The sequence below is a fragment of the Ambystoma mexicanum genome, chromosome 1q (assembly GCF_040938575.1).
Source record: "Ambystoma mexicanum isolate Mex_15411 chromosome 1q, UKY_AmexF1_1, whole genome shotgun sequence".
NCBI lineage: Eukaryota > Metazoa > Chordata > Amphibia > Caudata > Ambystomatidae > Ambystoma > Ambystoma mexicanum.
The window spans coordinates 1389862107-1389882782 of NC_090922.1; the positions used below are offsets into that span (position 1 = coordinate 1389862107).

General features: G+C 46.4%; 1 protein-coding gene across 1 annotated transcript in view; it reads right to left on the minus strand.

Annotated features, from left to right (window-relative positions):
* The window catches only part of LOC138547970 (cytochrome P450 4B1-like), a 283416-nt gene that overhangs the window by 88966 nt on the left and 173774 nt on the right, over window positions 1-20676 (minus strand). Inside the window, exon 7 of the mRNA XM_069642247.1 lies at window positions 14667-14773. Coding sequence (XP_069498348.1) covers window positions 14667-14773 — 107 coding nt within the window. The remainder of the gene's footprint in view (window positions 1-14666; window positions 14774-20676) is intronic.

The following is a 20676-nucleotide window of genomic DNA, read 5'->3' on the forward strand; positions in this document are numbered from 1 at the left end:
TTCCATCTATTAAATTCACTAAACAAGAATTTGTTGGCGCAAGTTTCTACTATTAGTTGGGAAAATTACAGCCCTCAGAGAGATGTCAAAGGTCTTACAACCATCAAACTGATCCATGTCTATTGGAACCCTGTCTGGATGGATGTTGGAGCGTTCTTAGATCAAAAAGCTGAAATTTTGGCCGATAATGTAAGGCAAAATGGGCCAGCTTACGTAATTTTTTGTGGTTATCGCAACATTTCGTATTTATCGATAGTGGCGCAAGATTCGAAATGTAGAATTCTGATGATCCGGGTTCCACTAGAAGGCAACTTTGGTGTAGTTTTATGGACGCCCATGACATGCACATCTTGAACGGTAACTGTACAGGCGACAGGCCCCTGCAACCGACGTGGGAGAATTTGGGGACGACCTCTATTATAGACTATATATATATGTCTCAAAAAGCTTGCTCCCTCTAATTGAGCGCCTTCAAATCATCAAAACCATGCATAGTGACCACCAATCACTACAACTGGAGTGGTCTCCCACAGACTGTCCGTTACAGGAGTACTTTTCATCGGCTCGTGTCACTTGTAACAAAGGTCTTCGTCTGAAACTTGCTCCACCAGATATTAACTTACTTTTAACTGAATTTTCTTGTTCGGGTACATCTTTAAACAACTTTCCTCTTTTGGAGAAATTCCATCGCGACCCGCGGAAGGGTGGATCAGCTCATAACTTCAAACACAAATTCGACCCTGAACTAGTCTCATGAAGGAACGTGGCAAGACAAACTGCCCAAAGAGCCAAGAAATCAGGAATCACAAAGGACATTGCAGTAGCAAAAACCCCTACATTTCGCTACAAGAACTGGTTACGTGACTATGCGCCTTCAACGAGATGCTGAGGCTATGCTATGAGCTCTGTGGAGTAGTGATTCAAATAGATTTTGGTCTTTGATCAAGGAGGACGATCTTGCTTTGAAAACAGACCAAACCAATCCGATTGGGGAAAATAGCTGGTCCTCACATTTTGGTAAATTGTACACTGTTCCTGATGGGCCGGACACTTCATTCAGTAGTTATAATGACACGGATCTGTGGGTTGTTGTGACCTGCCCAGTGGATATTACCCGAAGAATAATGAAGTTGAAAAATTCCAGAGCTCCAGGGCCCGACGGTTTGTCAAACCTAATGTTGAAGGAGTTCTCTGAGGCTTGGGCTGCCTTCATTTCATGCCTGTTCGAGCAAACAGCCGGTTCCAACTGTTGCCCTCTTCATAGACGAAAGCAATTATGGTCCTCATTCATAAAAAGGGGGACTGGAGCAGCCTGAGAATTTTCAGCCTATTTCCTTGCTAGATGTGATCGCAAAGCTCTTTAGTTCAATTTTATTGGAGCAGTTCACGGGGTGGTGTAGAGAATCGGGGTCCATCGATAGTTTTCAAACTGGTTTTGTAAAGGGCCTTGGAACTTCCATTAACATCCTTCTTCTTCAACTACTGAAGGGTAGTTTGAGTCCCGCCAAACCAAAGGTCTATATGGCGTTTGTGGACCTAGTGCAGGCCTTCGATCAGATCAATCGTGGCAAACTATGGGCCAAACAAATTTGGAAGAAGTATCCGCTGGCTATATTGTATCCTATTAGAGCCTTGCACACTAATACATCTTTGTGCGTCAGGCTCAATAAAGCCGGCTTACTCTCAGACGAAATAAGAACCTTTCTTGGAGTGAAGCAAGTTTGCCCTCTGGCCCCATGTCTTTTCAACTTTTTCCAGAAGGACCTTCCTGAACTTTTGCAGAGATGCGAGCATTTCCACCGAAGATTGGAGGATCTTATTTACCACGCTTTCTCTATACAGATGACATTGTGCTGTTTGACCAAACACCTGTTGGCCTCCAATGCCAACTTGACACCTTACATCGTTACATTAGTAATAACGATTTGGAGATCAACAGGGGCAAGACTAAAATCTTGACATTTGGCCTCGGCACAAAGGGCCTAAATCATCATACATGTTTTATTGATGAGGAAAGAATCGAAAAGGTTTAGTCTTTTAAGTATTTGGGAGTATGGTTAAGTAACTCCCTTATAGAAGCCCCAATGTCAACTCACTTGCAGACAAGAATGAAGTTGCTTTCAAGTCAAGCATTGGCGGTGAACAGGAAGTTTGGACGTTTCACGCTAACTCCGGAATTTAAGTTTTATAAGGCCAAAGTTGTCCCTACGTTAACATATGGGGCAGAAGTGCTGGTTAATCTTCTGGATCATCTCTGGAACCGCCTAGAACAGGGCTTCTGGAAAAAAAGTCCTCAGTCTTCCGCCCTCTACTTCTATGTCCTTGATCCAGAGAGAATTGGGTCTCAACTCCCTGAATTATTCAGTGAGCTGGAATAGTCTGGCCTTGATCAGAAAGTGCCATCAGCAGGCTCGCCCCGCAATTGTTGATTTGGTCTACAGAGAGATGCAGACATGCATAAATCAAACACTGGTGAAATGGTCTTTGGCATCTCTGTTCCTGTTAGATGAAATCAGCAGTTCTTTGGATCAACTTCTGGCCGACTCTGAGAGAGTAAAAAGGAAGGCTCAGGAGTTCGACTGGATCAAAACTTTAGATCAGGCCAGAGGGTACAATTTGGTGGCAGATATTCCCTCTGAAATACGCCCTGCCCCTACTTAAAACTCTTTCTGGACAAAAGAGGCAATGATTTTTTTCTTTTTGTGAACATGATTGAACTTACATCCAACAAATCAAATCAGAGCAATCAGAGGCCAGGCGGACGATAACTCTTGTCGACATTGTCACACCCCTGTTACACCAAAGTCTCTCTTCCATCTGATGGCTCAATGCCCTGCTTTAACAGACCAACGTTCCAAACATTTCCCGTTTTTTTTCTCTGACTTTATTTTGATGGAGGAAAAAGTTTGGTGGTCTTGCCTTATGTCAGGTCAAAAAATACTGTATGTTTTAGCAGTGAAGACATTTCTGCTGGAGGTTTTACCGGAGAGTGCTATATTTAGAAAATTCTAATCTTTATTCTTCTTTTCTTTTTTTTTCTTAGCTTTTAATATTGCTCAATTGTTTTTCTTTTAATTCGTAACATCATTATTTATTGACTTGGTTTCCTGGCTATCTGTTTCTTTGCTCTTTATTCAGTTTTGCTAAAAATAATTGTTTATGCAATTTTGATGCACAAAAAAAAAGAAAACTATTCAATCAAGCCCAGTTTTAAAGAGTTATATATTAACAAATAAATACAACTGTATGACACATTATCTAACATCTGGGAGGATAGCCTAACCCAGCTCACAGTGCATTAAGTTAATTGATAAAACGTAGCTCCACAATTCAATCAATGAAATATTTCTAGATGTACTAAGAAGCTATTCTTCAAATACACTTCATATACTATGTGCAGCTATGACTTTCCCCCTTCAACCATTGGTGAATGCACTAGGCTGCTCATGAACCCATTGGCACAGAGGTATCATAACCATTCAAATCTAAATGAAGATGTTATTTATTGTGATGAAGTCGCCAGCCTGGCTCTGCGGACTCATGGTTTCTTGATTAAACAATTATTAATTTATTTAACAGTCAGTTTGAATATGCCTTCTTCAGAAGGGGCAATAGAATAGTAACGCACAAATACACTTCAAAATACACACTCTCAGTTTCTCTAAATCAGCAAATACCTGTTTGTGATGGCACACAGACACCCCCTACACCCTCAGGTGACTTAAATAGCTAGGACATTGTGGACATTAATATATTACTGGTACATTTAGAGCAGTACATAGAGGAGTATCAAAGAAAAGAGTTTTCAGAATCAAACAAGAAATCAAACAAATATTCTGAAGTACTTTTTGAACCCCCCAATGCAAAGTCAGTTAACCCTTTCCTGGAAGGATAGGTCCAACACAATATCAGAGGAGAGAAGAGTCATTTAGGGAGCTGGGCCAGCCAATGTTAAGTTAGCAAAAGTCTAGGTGAGCTGAAGCACTTCTTGCAGGTAAGTAAAAGTATTGCACAATGTTTTAGATGTCTTTGAAGAAAAGAAGAACCAACGTAGGGCCAGAAGCTGTTAGGCTTGTGAGTGGTACAAGATGCAAGCAAGCAACTCTACAGAGCAACCACGACAAGTCTCAACTGAGAACAAGCAAGGCTACACGACAAGAGGTTAGTTCTCTTAGACTGTACAGAACCTTTGGTTAGAAGAACTGGTGTCAGCTGGCTTCTGTTCCTGTGCAGCAATGTAGATCCTGTTGTTCCTGGGCCTCAGTCGTGGGGAGAGGAGGGAGTATTTCTGGGGACTCCTGCACCGCAATGGAATGGTCAGCCACAGCAACCGGCAATCTTCAAATCAGTGGCACTTCGGAGTTTCAGCTTCTCGCGTCTATAACAAATAGCACCACCACAGTTCTCAGATACCACTTCTGTTGAGGTGGCTCAGGCTTGGTCAGTCCTGCTTCCTGGGAGTCCAGAGGATCTTCCTGGAGCTCGGGTCTGACTTAAAAGCAACGCACACAATCTGGTGTTCCTCTCCCTGGCACTTCAGTTCCAGCAGCAGTGGAAGTACAGCCAGCTTCGAAATGATGTCCAGTTGGGCTTACTTTGGAGTTGATTGTTCCCACCAACTCAAAGGAAGAAGTCGTACTTGCAGGGCTTCTCTAGTCAAGGTGAATTCAGAGCTTCAGCACAGCAGCAGGGCTCACTGGGCAAACCAACGGTCCAGGAGTTGCAGCAGGCGTCCCTTCCAAGTTCTTCTTCGGATTCCTTCATCCAGTGGTCGACTCTGCCTTCCAAGCAAAAAAACCTCACCTTTTATGCAGGTTTCTCCCATTCATTCCAGCCTAGCTGTTAGTCAAACAGAAGGGTGGCTGTCGTTGCCGGACATCCAGCCAGACAATCACCTGTGGGTGCATTCTTGTTACCCAGGGAATTAAGCACAGGGAGTTTCGGCCACCTCCTTCACTTCCTGTCCCTGCCAGACACTCTGGAGCTAGAGACGGGCTTCACTTATGAATCCCACCAAAGACAAAATGAACAAAAGGACCAAACCTGGTTTGGCGTGCAGAGTAAATCTCAAAACCACCTTTCCACAAAGAAATGGCAAAAAAAGAAGACAAAATGGGCACCCATGGGTGCTTCACTGCAGCTGCGAACGCAGCCCACAGTTAAAACACACAACAGTAGTAAAAAGTAAACCACTGCCACCAGCCATTAATTGTAGAAAGGGTAACATGAAAATGTTACATGAGAAACTAGACAAAGGGGATACTAAGTAACCCCTCCAGCACCCTATTGTAAGAGAGTGTGTGCTGTGTCTAGAAAGTTACAAATGTAAGTAAAGTCAATTTCACTTCACTGCTCTTGGAAACTGTAGTTTATCCAAGGGAAGGTATTTAAACCTTTGGGAAATCTAAAGGAATTATCTGTGTCACTGCACAGAAGGCGCTGTGTGTCACAATGTAAAAAGATGCTTATGGAGTTTGTCAGACTCCAAAAACAAAAAGAAACACAGAAAACACATAGAATCAAAAGTACAATGTCCCAAAGTTCAGCAAAAGAGCTGGGGGTCTCTAAGGAGGGAGTAATTAAACACCAAAAAAGGGAGGGGGCGCTGTTGTGCACGCTGCCAGATAGAGCACTGTGTGTGAGCTCTTCTGGCAAACCGGGGTCCGGAGATAAAAGCTCACTAATTATAGCGTGGGTTTCCACCAAATTCGAAATAAAGGTATGTGAACCTGTTGGCCACCTACCCTCCGAGTATGAAACAATTTGGTGCAGTGGTTCACGTGTGAGGCCGTGAGTTCCGCGCGGCCCGAGAGGCATCCTGGCAAGTCTGAAACACTGCATGAGCTGGTAAGTGGAGGTACTGCTTAGCGTTACAACAGGAGAAGCGCCAGTCCGCCCGCCTTTGTCTCAGCCTGACAGGCGACTGGGGAGACCAAGGGGCACAACATCATCGAGCCATCGGCACCATGGACACGGACCGACATGAAGAGCATTCGGGCGCTCCGGTTGGAACACTGTGGAGCACCTGCACATGCACGACTGCTCTAGAAAGGCTGGTAATCGCGGGGCGCAACCTTCCTACGAAGACCCGCATTGAAGGTGAGGCCAACCCTCTCCCTCACGCTGACCCAGGACCGTAACACGCGCTCCCAACAGCACACAGCGTGGGCTGACTCGCTGGCCCTAGAGAGCATACAAAGTGAGAGACTGGGGGATTACGATAATACAACCCCACGTGGAGGTAAGCACTGTTCAGCATCACCGTGCGGACAGCCCATTGAAGAAATGTGGGTCTTCTCTCCATAACACGTACTAAAGGCTCTCACCCAGTGACTCACAGGCCGCTACTGGGATCCACACCAGGACCCAGGGAACACGACCCACCAAAGGGACGCATCGACCTGCCCACTTCGTTGGATGGCCCATAAATCCTCTGCAACCCCCACAAAGCTTTATAAACTGTCTCTTCAAACATATAAGAGGCCTCCAGAGTGACACATTATCTCGCCCTCACGGACCAGACTATCACGGCCCTACATATACTCTATAAACCTGAGGGCAGACAAGCCGGCTGACATTTCCCAGCAGAGATCCTGCGGTGATGAAACACAGCGGCTGATGTGCAACAAGACATCTCCCTCCTACCCCCCCTGTAACCAGAGTGCCATAACTTCCACAGCAGGCAACCCAGAGGCCCAGAGTACTGGTACTGAGGGAAAACAATACCGGCCACCGCGGTCTGCCACACAACATGGTCTACCCGACCCGCCTGAACAACCTACACAGCGTAAGCATGGCACCATTATAAGGCAGAAGTCCGCAGTGTGACAAGGAAGCTCCAGATACAAATCACACAGCGTGACCCTGGATTGAAGTCAAAAATGTGAAGAGGCTTGGGGCATAAGATAGGGTTTGGATACTGCTTGTGTCACGTTCTGGCTGGAGCTTCGTTGCATTGCAGGAGGGGGGAAGGAGAAGAGAGAACATGACCACAAGGGCCTTGGACCTGGCCATATCCAAGCGCTACAGTCCTCAGAGACTATCAGGACCCTGGCAGGCACTGTCACATGTAACACAGCCAGAATACTAGAACGCCCGGGTGCAGCCACGAGACTTCAACAAAGATATGCCCTGCTCTCAATCAGGGCTGTGCCCAGAACACAGGGGACTGTTGTGTGATACAACAACAATGAACAAGAAAGGTGGTAGTTACAACTGGCACAGACGATGAACTGAACACAACAGACCAGGTCAGCATATCCAAACTGCAGTCCCGAGAATAGAACCACGACCCAATATAGTCATTGCATCGGGTCCCACCTCTATGCTGCAGCTAGAATACAGAGATACCGAGAGCACGGGAACACAGCCCCACCGAGCATACCGCCTACACCAGGCTGTGTGGTGAGAAGATATACAATGCGCAAATGGGCAGCGCCCAAAAAAGGGAAAGGCGCCATTGAGAAATATACAACACAGACACCTAAAACGAGCAACAAGAGCAGCACTAACCCCGGGTCAACCATGCAGAACACACCTACAGCCACGCATGCCACCCTGGACCCTCAGGCGTTCTTTGAGTTGATGCAGCAAGGCTTTGCAGACTTGAATGATAGACTGGATGTAATCAATGCAAATGTCACCATGATCAGAAACCAGCTTGAGAAAGACACTGACCGCATCACAGAGACCGAAAACCGGATCAGCAAAATGGAAGACGTGCTTGAGACACTACAGAACACCGTGACAGAAATGGCCAAAGATCTGGGGACAGTGAAGCTCAAATGCGAGGATTTAGAATCTAGATCCAATCGCAATAACATACGAATAGTAGGAGTGCCCGAGGATGCACTGAAAGGCCCGATGGAAGTGGTGGTGGAGGAATTGCTCAGAGACTTCTTGAGTGGCCCGCGCTGGTCTTCAATGTTTGTTGTTGAAAGGGCACATAGATCCCTTGCACCTTGACCCAACCTCAGTGCCTATCCCAGGCCTACTATAGCCAGACTGATGAACTATAGCGACAGGGACCAGGTGCTGCGAGCAGCGAGGGACAAACAGGAACTGAAACTGGGATCCAGCGTCATCCGGATCTTCCTAGATTACACATTGGCAGTCCAACAGGAACAACGATTACAGGCGTTAAGAAAATGCTATGCAATGCTGTACCCTGCCAGGCTCGGCCTACAGCATAATAACAAAATGTATTTATTTACTTTTCCTGAGGAAGCGGCCTCCTTTGTTGAATCCAGCATCCCAACGTCATCTAAGCAGATACTCGGCACCAAGGGTGGGAGCAACGGCGCCTCATCATTGCCGGGACGAGACGATCCAAACAACTGATCAATGCCACACTCAGGAACACTGGACATAATGTTACAGTAGCAGATACTCCTGACCTCTATCGTCTTCTTATATATTTAATTGTTTTCTGCAACGTACTGCCATACTACTGAATGCCACTGATCATCATGTGTACTGGAAACGTTCATGTGGAAATCTTATGAGCAACCATGTTGTGCTCCGTGACCTCGACAGCCACGGAAGCACCCCCCAATGCGAGTGCATAGTTTTGTTGAGCGGAGAGGGGTAACGAGGGGGAGGGAATGCATAGTTGAAGTTCGGGGGACTATGAGGGAGAGGGTTAGGGGTAGCAACAATGTATGGGGAGTCAAAGTTAAAAATGCACACACATATATAGAAGATGGTCATATGGAAACAGCAAGGGGCACTTGATCACTATGGACCCTACTAAAAACTGTACCGAGTATGGCTGAAAAAGAAACAAAACGATTAAGATTAATAAGCTGGAATGTGTGGGGACTGGGCATGCCAGTGAAAACACTGAAAATAATGGTGTATATTAACAGATCTGGCGCACAGATCGCATTCCTTCAGGAGACATATCTACTGGGATACCAGGCAGACAAGATAGCACCTGATTGGGGCTGTCACTACTTCTACATGTCCTACTCAAGCAGAGCATGGGGGTCCTCGCGTTAATACATAAAACATTACCAAACACACACCTAGCAGCAGAGTGTGATCCGGAAGGGCGTTATGTGATTGTTCACGGAAAACTGCCTGGAGTGGAGGTACTCCTCATTAATCTCTGCGGCCCAAACATAGACGAGCCTGAATACTACACTAAGATCTTTCAGATGTGTGCCAAATACCCCACGGCTCACATAATTATGTGTGGGGATTTCAACATGATACTAAGCACCCAGCTGGACTGTACACCCAACAACCCCAGAACACTCACCCAAGCTGCACGCGCGATTCACTCACACATAACCGACCTGGACCTGTGCAATGTCTGGCGATTCCTACACGGAGAGAAGCGAGCATACAGCTTTACTCATCAGTGCACGACATGCACTCTAGGATCGACATTTGGCTGACATCTCATAGAGTCCTAGAATGGGTGTCTGAACCAACGATATTGCCCAGAACACTGTCGGACCATTCCCCAATATTGTTGACCTTACACATTCCCAAAGTCTCCCCACGGAGACCCCCTTGGAGATTTAAGGCAGCGGCTCTGAGAGATCACATGTTTAAGACCAATCTGACCCAACAAATTGGTGAATATTTCGAAAACAATGATGGCACGGTAGAGAGTCAAGCGATCTATGGCAGAACTTCAATTTATATATAAGGGGAGTGGCCATGTTGACTGAGCTGGTAGTGCTCAAAGATATTCGAAGGGAGCTCGGGAGACTTGAGAAAAACATAGCCCATCTATAAGAACAATACGTCATTAACCCAACAGCCCAGACTAAACTAGATATCAAAACTCAACTAGAGGAATACAAGCAGGCAGCTGAACGGGAAATCCACCACTTTGACAGACCGGCAGCCGCTAGGCGGTACGGACAGCAAGAGCGCCCGGATAAACTCCTAGCTAGAATGGTGAGAGGGGAGCGTGGCAACTCCAACATTCCATGTATAACACAGCCTGACGTGATGGTAGTTACTGATCAAGAAGAAATAGGGAAGGTCTTTTATGACTTTTATGCAGGCCTGTACTCCCCCCAGGGTGTGGCCACAGATGAAGAAATCGATAGATACTTAGCCAGGATACCCACCACACTTATGTCGCCTGAGACAAGAGATGCCCTTGACCCAGTTAGAAATGGCAGAAGCTGCCAAACCCCTGCCTAATGGGAAGGCAACAGGATTGGACGGACTGACTGCCGAGTTCTGTAAAGAGTTTTCTACAACCCTGGTTCCTTGACTTTTTGCGGTTTCGACCGCGACCGTAAAAACCGATGAATAGCCCAAAATGACACGGGAGGCGATCATCACTTTACTGTTAAAATCCGGGAAACGACCTGAGAAGTGCGAATCCTACGGGCCTTTCTCACTAATAAACACAGATGCGAAGATATTTGCTAAGATATTGGCCACGCGATTGAACCCGCTGATGCCGCATATGGTCCATGAAGACGAGGCCGGCTTAGTAGTGGGCAGGTCCACGGCGACTCATATCCACTGCTGCTATAATATCCTTGAATCGATACCTAAAGACACGCAGGGGGTGGCTCTGACACTAGACATGCAAAAGTCCTTTGATACAGTCTATTCCTATTCAGGGCACTCAATACCTACGGATTACGACTGAATTTTGTGAAATGGGTGCGGATACTGTTCCTAAACCATACGCCGGAATATGTGTTAACGGGATCCTTTTGGCAATCCAGGAGCTGGCCAGAAGTACCAGACAGGGCTGCCTGTTATCCCCTCTATTGTTTGCGCTGGTTATAGAGCCACTTACAGACTTACTGAGTGCTCAGCATAGCAAGATAGGTATCTCTCTGGTGGACATGATAGAGATAATTACATTACATGCAGATGACATAATGTATTTAAAAGACTCCGAAGTTACCCTTGGCAGGGCGTTACTAACAGTCAAGGAATTTGGGGAATAGTCTGGCCTGAAGCTGAATTCGACCAAATCTGAAATCATTCCCCTCACAGAGGCCACCCAGAAACCCACAGAGCTACACAGGCTCTTATGGAACCCCACACGGTGAAATACTTGGGTATGGTAATAGCCCGCAACACACAAATCGTCTGCACCTCGAACTATGCAGTAATTACGGACGCGTTATGTGCCAAACTTGAACGCTGGCGGTCCTTGCCAATCTTGCTCATGGGTAGGCTCAACCTGATCAAAATGATCATTTTACCTACATTATTTTATTTGTTCAGCACTGTCTCTGTATGGCCGGGCAGATCATTCTTTACCAAAATCCATGGGGCATGTACGACATTTGTCTGGAACGGGCAACCCAGTGTGAGTTGGCAAAGACTTACCCAAACGTACACTCAGGGTGGTCTTTCTGCTCCTGATTTTGAATTATATTATCTCTCAGCGCAGGCATATTATACCACATACTGGATAGAAGGGAACCCCCAGGCACCACACTCGGCGATCGAAAAGCACACATTGGGCCCATTAAAGCTCATACCTCTTACATAGAGCGGCAGAAGCCACGGTTAGCAACGACAACTACATCAACCCGGCACTGGTCACATGCTCAGCCTGGACCAGAATGGTGGGACACCGCGTACACAAGATCCTGTCTCATCCAAACATGCTGCTATGGGAGGCTCACTAACTTCCCCCCACGCAAGATAAGGGTATACACCGATTTGGAGATCTATTCATAGACAAACTGTTCAACAATTGGGAAGAGATCAATAAGACCATAGGGGGTAACCCACTACAGAATTTATAATACTTAAGACTGCGCTCAGCCATGGCAGAAATATGGGCTTCATTCCCCACTGAACCACACATGAATCCGGGCATAGGGGACATGTTCATCACCAATGTAACCAAGACATCCATTTCTACATTATATAAAATTGCACAATCCACTAAATACGTACTACCCTTGAATGATAAAGGAAAATGGGAAATTGATCTGGGCTTCACTATCACTGACCAGCAGTGGGCATAACTATGTGCACTTACAAGAAATGTCTCATATAACTCACGCTATCGGCTAATAGACTACAAGGTATTGCACAGGGCCTACTACATCCCGGCTAGGATCAGAACCATATACCCTACAAATGATGTAAAGTGTACCAGATGCGTGAGTGAGGAGGCAGGCATGCTCCACAGGCTATGATTGTGCACGTCTCTGTCTAAATACTGGGCAGATGTGTGCAGTGTACTTGATGAAATGCCAGATCAACCCATTGTATGGGATTCAGGTATAAGCATGCTAGGTACAGTGAGTAAAATGAACCCTACTTGGCGTAAATTGCTTAATCTGAGTTTGATACTAACAAAACGGACAATATTGATGCGATGGAAATGTTCAGAACCACCCACAAAAAATATTGGGAAAGAGATATGACATGGGCCTTTGACTGTGAAGAAGTATACGCTGGCATACAACCCAGGCACAGCTGCCCTAGCGACATATGGAGCAGATATCAACAGTATGTGTCGCATAAATGTGTAAGAGATGGGGACTCAGAAGCAGGGTAATGATGTATGGAAGTGTGCTGTGAAACAAAATGACGATGACAATATAATGTCCAGTTATGATATGTCTGTGCAAAAAAAAAAAAGAAAAACCCAAAAATGAAAATCCTCCCTAACACTACTGCTTAAAGACCCAGGGCAAGCCTGCGGGGGTACCATAAGCACCCCTTATCCAATTGAGAGAGCCTGCAGTCCTTTTTAAGCATACCTCAAGCTTCAGGGAAGGAAAAAGGACCTGTCACTTCTACTGATGCAATGTATCAAGCTAGTAAGTCTCCAACCAGGCATTGCATATAAGTGAAACTGAAGGTCTGATGCATCATCTCTCAGAAGAAAGTGTATTTGGCTTGAACACAATGCCTCGGGTTTCACAAAAACACACACACACACTCTTCAGTACACAGAAGAAAAAGACGAGCTTAGCCAGTCTGCTTCCAATTTGGTCTTGAAATGCTGGTAAAGCAAAATCTCAGAGAAAGAAAACAGAAGGAGGGAGTCATGGACCCCAAGAAGATGGCCAGAACAATTATAGATGTGTTCCCATCCAGGCCCAAAGCAGACCTGGTGCGCTCAGCGAAGCTAGCCAATCATAGCTTTCATCCAGTTACCAATAGCTGGTTCAGAACCTAAGTGAAACGCACACTCAGGGGTAGGAGGGAACAAGGTATAAACAAAACTCCCTCAGTTGCCGGGTGTGGGCTGTAGGGGCAGGAGCCTAGAAACGTGTGAGTATTGGAGACTGGAGTTGGCTGCAGGTACGTCTGTGAATACTGTAAACAGAGAGCAGTGGACAGGGAGGTGGCTGGAGAAGCAGCGAGCTGGAGGAGTGGCAGCAGGAGAGAGAAGGAGGTGACATCATTAGAGGAGCAGGGAGTGTAGTAACAGACATAGCAGAGGTGGTAACAGTTGAACTGGAAGTGGAGGTGGTACTAGAGTAGTTGGAGGAGAGCCTATTTGGTGGGGCAAGCCCAAAGTGGTAAAAACAAGATGCTGGCTAGGAGAAAACCCCATGGTGGTAGAGAGGAGGTGGTAGTGATGAGGATAGCATTAGGTGGTAGAAACGAGTTGGTTGCATAAAGAAGAAACCAAGGTGCTAAAGACAGAGTGATAGATTTGGGAAGAGTCCAAGGCTGCTGCATTCTGTTTCACCTCCCAACTTCTGAATTTTTGAAACTTGTAAGGCCTTCCAAGAACCTTTGGGTAGGGCCAGTGCTGGACAAATATTTAATTAAAATAGCAATGAATAAGTTGGTGGCGCCAAGGAAAGAAGTCCAAGCTTTTGCCTGGACATGAGACAAACAGGAAATCACACACCTGACTTGGTAACTTTTGACAATCGAGAAGGAATTTAAAACAACATGTCATGCCTTTTCAACTAGTACTGATCAAAATATTGCCAGATTCTGACCTGTGGTTACTCCCCATTCTGAAGTCCCAACAGCCTTCAGTGGGTAATGGCGGTATTTCTGCATGCCGTAATACCACCAGCCACTTTACCACCACTGCGAGTGAAGGGAATACCTCTTCTTACAAGCCACCTCTTTCCCCCATTAACAAATGTCACAATAATGAACAGATCTATCGTGGGACAACAGCTGGCGTAATATCGTTCAAAGTAGCTAGAGGATCGGGATGAAGGGGAGAGGCAGACTTCATTTTGTTAGTGACAGTCACTATATCATCAGGTGAGAAAGACGGAAAACAGGACCAAGAATGGGCTGGAGAGTAGGCTAAAAAGGGTGAACCAGAGGTGCACGACTTTAAGCCAGACAGTGCGAGTTTATCACAGATATCCACCATTTCTTGAGCAAACAAGTTAGACACAGAATCATAAAAACACTGTGAAGGAGCAAACCCCACCTGGGCAGTTGATGTAGAAGATAGTAAGCACACAAGATCAAACAATTCTTTAGGATGATTGAGGGCTGTTTCAACTCTATTAGTATAAAAAATATGTTGGGCCTCTCGAAAGGCCTTATGATATACAATAGCGGCTTGACGCAGCCGCGTAGCGAAGATTCCGTCAAACAGCGACATCATCAGGTATGTGATCATGTAATAGATCAAAACACAACGATGAATGAGCGACACAGGCATATGTGCATCTGCTAAGCTTATCACCCATGCCTGATGGATTCAGACAAATTCCTTCGACACTTACTCTGGCACAAAGGAGTATATCTAAGAAGTCCAAATGTCTCTTCTGCTGTATCTTCTCTAGCGTTGCCTCGTTCTTCATCAGCTCCTTCCGCTGCTTGATCACTTTATCTGCACAATGCATAAGGACAGGACATATTTGATCTTACAGTTTTCCCAAACAAAGATTTGATCACACAGGTAAAATGAACCGCATTTAATCATGCAGGGCTTTTTCGGTCTTTCAAATCTGGATGGTGCAATTTTTCTAACTATACAAAATCGATGCACACAAATATGGGCCAAATAACATTTACATTTAAAAAGGGCACTGCATTGCACACATAAAACCAAATATCTTACACGTTTTGCCTATCAATGATAGCATCTGAGTTGGAGACGTCAATGGATGTTATTTTCCTTTTTAGAATACACCTTTCCACATTCGCTTATATGCTGTGCCAAACAATACTTTAGGAAAAATAGAGAAATGGGATGAGCATTAAATATAAAGTGGAGCATCAATGCACGCATCCCCTGTAACTCTGCATACACAATAGTGACTATGCATCCCATTATAAATAGTCAGCAGGCATGGCATGATCAATAGTCACTATGCATCCCATTATAAATAGTCACCAGGTATGGCATTATTAATAGTCACCAGGCATGGCATGATCAATAGTCACTATGCATCCCATTATAAATAGTCAGCAGGCATGGCATGATCAATAGTCACTATGCATCCCATTATAAATAGTCACCAGGTATGGCATTATCAATAGTCACTATGCATCCCATTATAAATAGTCACTATGCATCCCATTATCAATAGTCAGCAGGCATGGCATTATCAATAGTCACTATGCATCCCATTATAAATAGTCAGCAGGCATGGCATGATCAATAGTCACTATGCATCCCATTATAAATAGTCACCAGGTATGGCATTATCAATAGTCACTATGCATCCCATTATAAATAGTCACTATGCATCCCATTATCAATAGTCAGCAGGCATGGCATTATCAATAGTCACTATGCATCCCATTATAAATAGTCACTATGCATCCCATTATAAATAGTCAGCAGGCATGGCATGATCAATAGTCACTATGCATCCCATTATAAATAGTCACCAGGTATGGCATTATCAATAGTCACTATGCATCCCATTATAAATAGTCACTATGCATCCCATTATCAATAGTCAGCAGGCATGGCATTATCAATAGTCACTATGCATCCCATTATAAATAGTCAGCAGGCATGGCTTTATCAATAGTCACTATGCATCCCATTATAAATAGTCAGCAGGCATGGCATTATCAATAGTCACTATGCATCCCATTATAAATAGTCAGCAGGCATGGCATTATCAATAGTCACTATGCTTCCCATTATAAATAGTCACCAGGTTTGGCATTATCAATAGTCACTATGCATCCCATTATAAATAGTCACTATGCATCCCATTATCAATAGTCACCAGGCATGGCATTATCAATAGTCACTATGCATTCCATTATAAATAGACACTATAAATCCCATTATCAATAGTCACCACAAAAGCCCAGCTGTAGTCCCCGGAGCGGAACGTCGAGCTCGCGAAGTCTCGCCAAGTTAAGCAGTCCTGCAGTCAGCAGTCTGCTTTCCAGTTCGTTTGTACTGTGGGAGGACCCAGAAAAGCCCAGCTGTAGTCCGCGGAGTGAAACGCGGAGCTCGCAAAGTCTCGCCAAGTTGAGCAGTCCTGCAGTCAGCAGTCTGCTTTCCAGTTCGTTTGTACTGTGAGAGGACCCACAAAAACCCAGCTGTAGTCCGCGGAGCAGAACGCGGAGCTTGCGAAGTCTCGCCAAGTTGAGCAGTCCTGCAGTCAGCAGTCTGCTTTCTAGTTTGTTTGTACTGTGGGAGGAGCCACAAAAGACCAGCTGTAGTCCGCAGATCAGCATGCGGCGCTCACAAAGTCTCGCCAAATTGAGCAGTCCTGCAGTCCTTGCAGGCCAAAGCAGGACAATGCAGGGTTTGGGGGCCAGCAGTTAACCAGAGAGGAGAGCGGCAGCTGTGGAACCGTGTGAAATGGCTGAACCAGCCAGGTGCCTCCGGAGCAATTTGAAGGTACTTCCTCAATGGGAATGGGAAAGAAGATCCCCTCCGAAGAGAGGTAAGAGCGCCGCAGTTGCGGCGGCCTCGGAAAATATGCTTGACTCCGACAAATGCTACAACAAAAGGGATAATTTGGGGGACATTCGGTATGAATATGACTTAAGGGAGACTAAGGTGGAGGCCGTGATGCCTCCATCAATGTCACTCTCTATCCCTACCGCTCACGCGGCGCCTGAGTTGTCTGCGTGCACTATGGGCCGGTGTCCCGCCTCAGCAAGAGGTTTTCCGGCAGAGCCCAACAGAGGACGGACTGGGCCGGCCCTTTCTCCGGCCCCACTTCCCAACACGTACGGCTCAGTCAACAAGGGCGGGAACACGCAAAAGGAGATTGAATTCGCTAACCTGGGGAACACCAGTATGTGCCTGGTTTCCCCTGCCGATCGGCGGCAAAGCGGACAGAGACCAGCCCGGAGTCTAGATCAGAACTCGCGGAGAAGGTGGTGATCCTAGCCACCGCGGAAATCCATGCTCATAGGGATTTGACCAGTGCGAGCCAATCAACAGACGATCGACCCATAACAGCTGCTAGCTTAATTCTACATGAATCTCCCAGCGCAAAAGCCGACTCTGTTGCGGCTAATAAACCAACTAACGTCCCCGAGCCTGACCTGGCGGATATACCCCGATCCATAGATGAAATCAATATAAATACAAAAAAGACTATCTTGCAAAAGGGGGAAAAAAGACAATATAGCAAAAAACAAAACGGAAGGAAACCAGCACCAAAAGGGAAAGACAAATCAAGCTGCAAAGAGCATGGCACAAGCATACATAAAGGAAAAAATGTGGGCTTCAAAGAGACGAAGAAGCCCAAGACCTCCACCCTGCCCAACCCTCTGATTTCGAACGCCCTGCTTAACTTCTTTAAGAAACAACAAAGCAAGAGGAAACTGAGATCAGATACAGAACTATCGGACGCAGAAATCCAGGAGAACTAAATCAGCAAAATCTTGAGGGCGCAGAAAATGGGCCACAGGTGGAAAATAAGCCAACTGATGACTCTAAGAAGTCACACTACCAGCTGCACCTCCTCAGAGGTATTCTTCCCTTCCTCTCCTTCCCCCAGAAGCTCACTGTCTCCCGAGCCCTGGTTCTCTCGAAGCTGGATTACTGTAACAGCCTCTATCTTAATCTGCCTGCCTCCACTCTCCGCCCTCTGCAACTCATCCAGAACAGAACTGCGAGACTTGTCCTTGGCCTCAAGCCCAGGGACCGTATCTCTCCAGGACTGAAATCTCTACACTGGCTCCCAGTGGCTGCGAGGATAAAGTTCAAAACCCTCTGCATTGTCCACAAGGCCTTCTGGGGCCTTCGTCCTAAATACCTTCAACTCTCTCTTCCCAAATATCTTCCTTCCCGAGCCCTTCGCTCATCCGCCTCCAACTCCCTCAGGGTCAGCCGCTTCTCGAAGCAACGAGCTGGGGGTAGATCTCTCTCCGCGGCAGGGGCCTCCCTCTGGAACAGCCTTCCTGCCTCCCTGAAACTTGAGGAGAACCATCTCCGGTTCCGGAAGCACCTCAAAACCTTCCTCTTTGCTTCTGCTTTCTCTCTCCCTCTCCCCTGCTGAACAGCTAATATTCTTCACTGAAACTGCACTGATTCTGCAACTGGATCACTCTTAACGTCCTGGGCCCAGCCACTCTCCACTTGCACTGATGCCCTGGAACCCCTCTGCACTGCGGGACTGTCTCTGTATCCCTACAGCCCCCCCCCCTTTTCCAGCACTTGTTCTGCACTTACCTTGCACTTGCCACCAGCTGGCCCTATTTATTTATTACTTTACGCCACTTACCTTGTACTGCACTTAACCCCCTCCCCTTCCCCTTGCACTTTTCCCCCTCCCCCACCCCTGCACTTGCGCGATCTGAATGACACCTGGCCTAGTAGGATCGTTGTCTGTCTCCCCTTGTTCCTCCCCTCCCTGCCTCGTCGCGCCTTGAAACACCTGTGTATAGGCGCGTTACAAATGCCATATCATATCATATCATATCATATGGGAAAGGAACCCAGCATGGCGAAACCAATCGAAAATGACCACCCAACTGTTAGGGAGAATTCTCTGTTAAGGCTAATTTCCCAAACCTAGTGAGTCCCCCAGCAGCTTTGCTGGATTTTTAGGGTTTATTCCTTTCTCCTGCTAAGAGTGAGACTCTTTTTACTCCCACTCTTAGACATGATTTGAGGTGTTCCTTTGTCTTTCCATGTGTTTTATGGGCTATGGGGTCTTTTACTCAATAGGGTTTCATGTGTTTTTGATGTTGGTTACACAGCACCCTCCGTGCCGTAACCCAGGGGTGTCGTAGTGACCCCCAAACATAGACTCCATACCCTGGGACTGACTACTGTCTCCCAGAGCATGTAAAGTCACCATTGGCTTTACTAGTCCCAAATTATGAACAGAAATCAGTACAAACCATCATATTGTGGACGTACTGGTCGGGGCAATTTGATTGCCCCGGGGTCTGTTGTTCGAGGGGGCACGTCTCCATCCCCCCTGATCGAGTTTTGGCTGGTGGCAGTGGATACTACTTTTTATATTCAACCGCAAATATTTCTCTATGGGATTTTCCCATTGTTCGTGGCTACCAACTTTAATTATTTACTTCCTATAGCCTCGAACATACCGCCGTTTATCCATTTAATATTAATTCACCGGTTGGCATTTTTTGCCAGAACTCGATTCTAAAATGGCATGTGTGTTCTCTTCTGTGACTCCAACCCAAGTCGATCCCTTTGTCCCACTTTTTGGCGGGCTTCTCCACAGAAGCCTCCAAAAGTGGTGCCACTCTGTCTGGGTACCACAGGGAGTGTGGGAGGGGGTTTAGGCACCCTGGACTGAGTTGCCTTGGCAACTCAAATCGCACTCTTGTGTGATTGGCCCAAGTGGTGAGCCGGCCGGCTCACCACTTAGCATGTTTGATTGACAGCTAGGCTGAATGGGGGTTTACTGCATAAAAGCAGGGCTTTGGGGACTGGAACTTCAGAAGTCGCCACAGGACCTAAGAATCCGAGGAGGGAGAAGCTGAGCCGACCTGCAACGATGACACCACCGGTGGAGCCCTGCTGAACCGTCTCACCACTTTTCCAGACGACAGAGGAGATCTCCAGTCCGGAGAGTCTTCATCCTTTGACTGGTGGGGATAACCAGTTTTGCCTTCTTTTCACCTTCCTGGAGCACCTTGTGGCCGCCTTGCCCGTGCCAAGCACCCCGGCAACCGGAATACCACAGTTTACCACTACAGCGAATAGAAAGGTAGTACCTTTTAACCAAAGAACTCTGCGGCTGGTTTCTTCCCTGGCAGTGCAACGACCTTCATCTTTCCTCCACGCCGAGACATCCTCTTCCTCTGGACAAAACACTGACTTGCACCCGCTGCCAGGGACAACTGCCCCCGCTGGAGCGTCCTTCCCACATAAGGTACTGTGTCCCGCCTGGCTTCCCTTGCGACAGATCGTTCGGGGTGACAGTAAAGCCTCGACTTTCTAACCTGGGCTGGCCTGGGACAGCCTAGCTAACTTTTCCTGACTTTAATTTCATTCTTTGTGTGCAAACTATCTACAAGACTCTTTGGGCATACCCCCACTGTGTGAACCTGGACCCTTTTTGCTTGCTCTCTCCAAGAGTGGGCCTTGCAATTGACTTCCTTGCTCTCCAGTAGAACTCTGCCTATCCTGCCTTACTTTGGTTCTTTGAAAAGTATTGAAATGTGTGTGCTTCCATAACTCTGCCTTTTTCCCTCCCTTTTTAATAACTTATTAGAGTGCCATCTTATGTTAAGCGCTCACCTCTGTCTGAAAATAAGTGGTGTTTCTCATTAAGACTTGTCTAATAAGTAATTAGGGTTGTATATATATGATAGTGACTGTGTGCT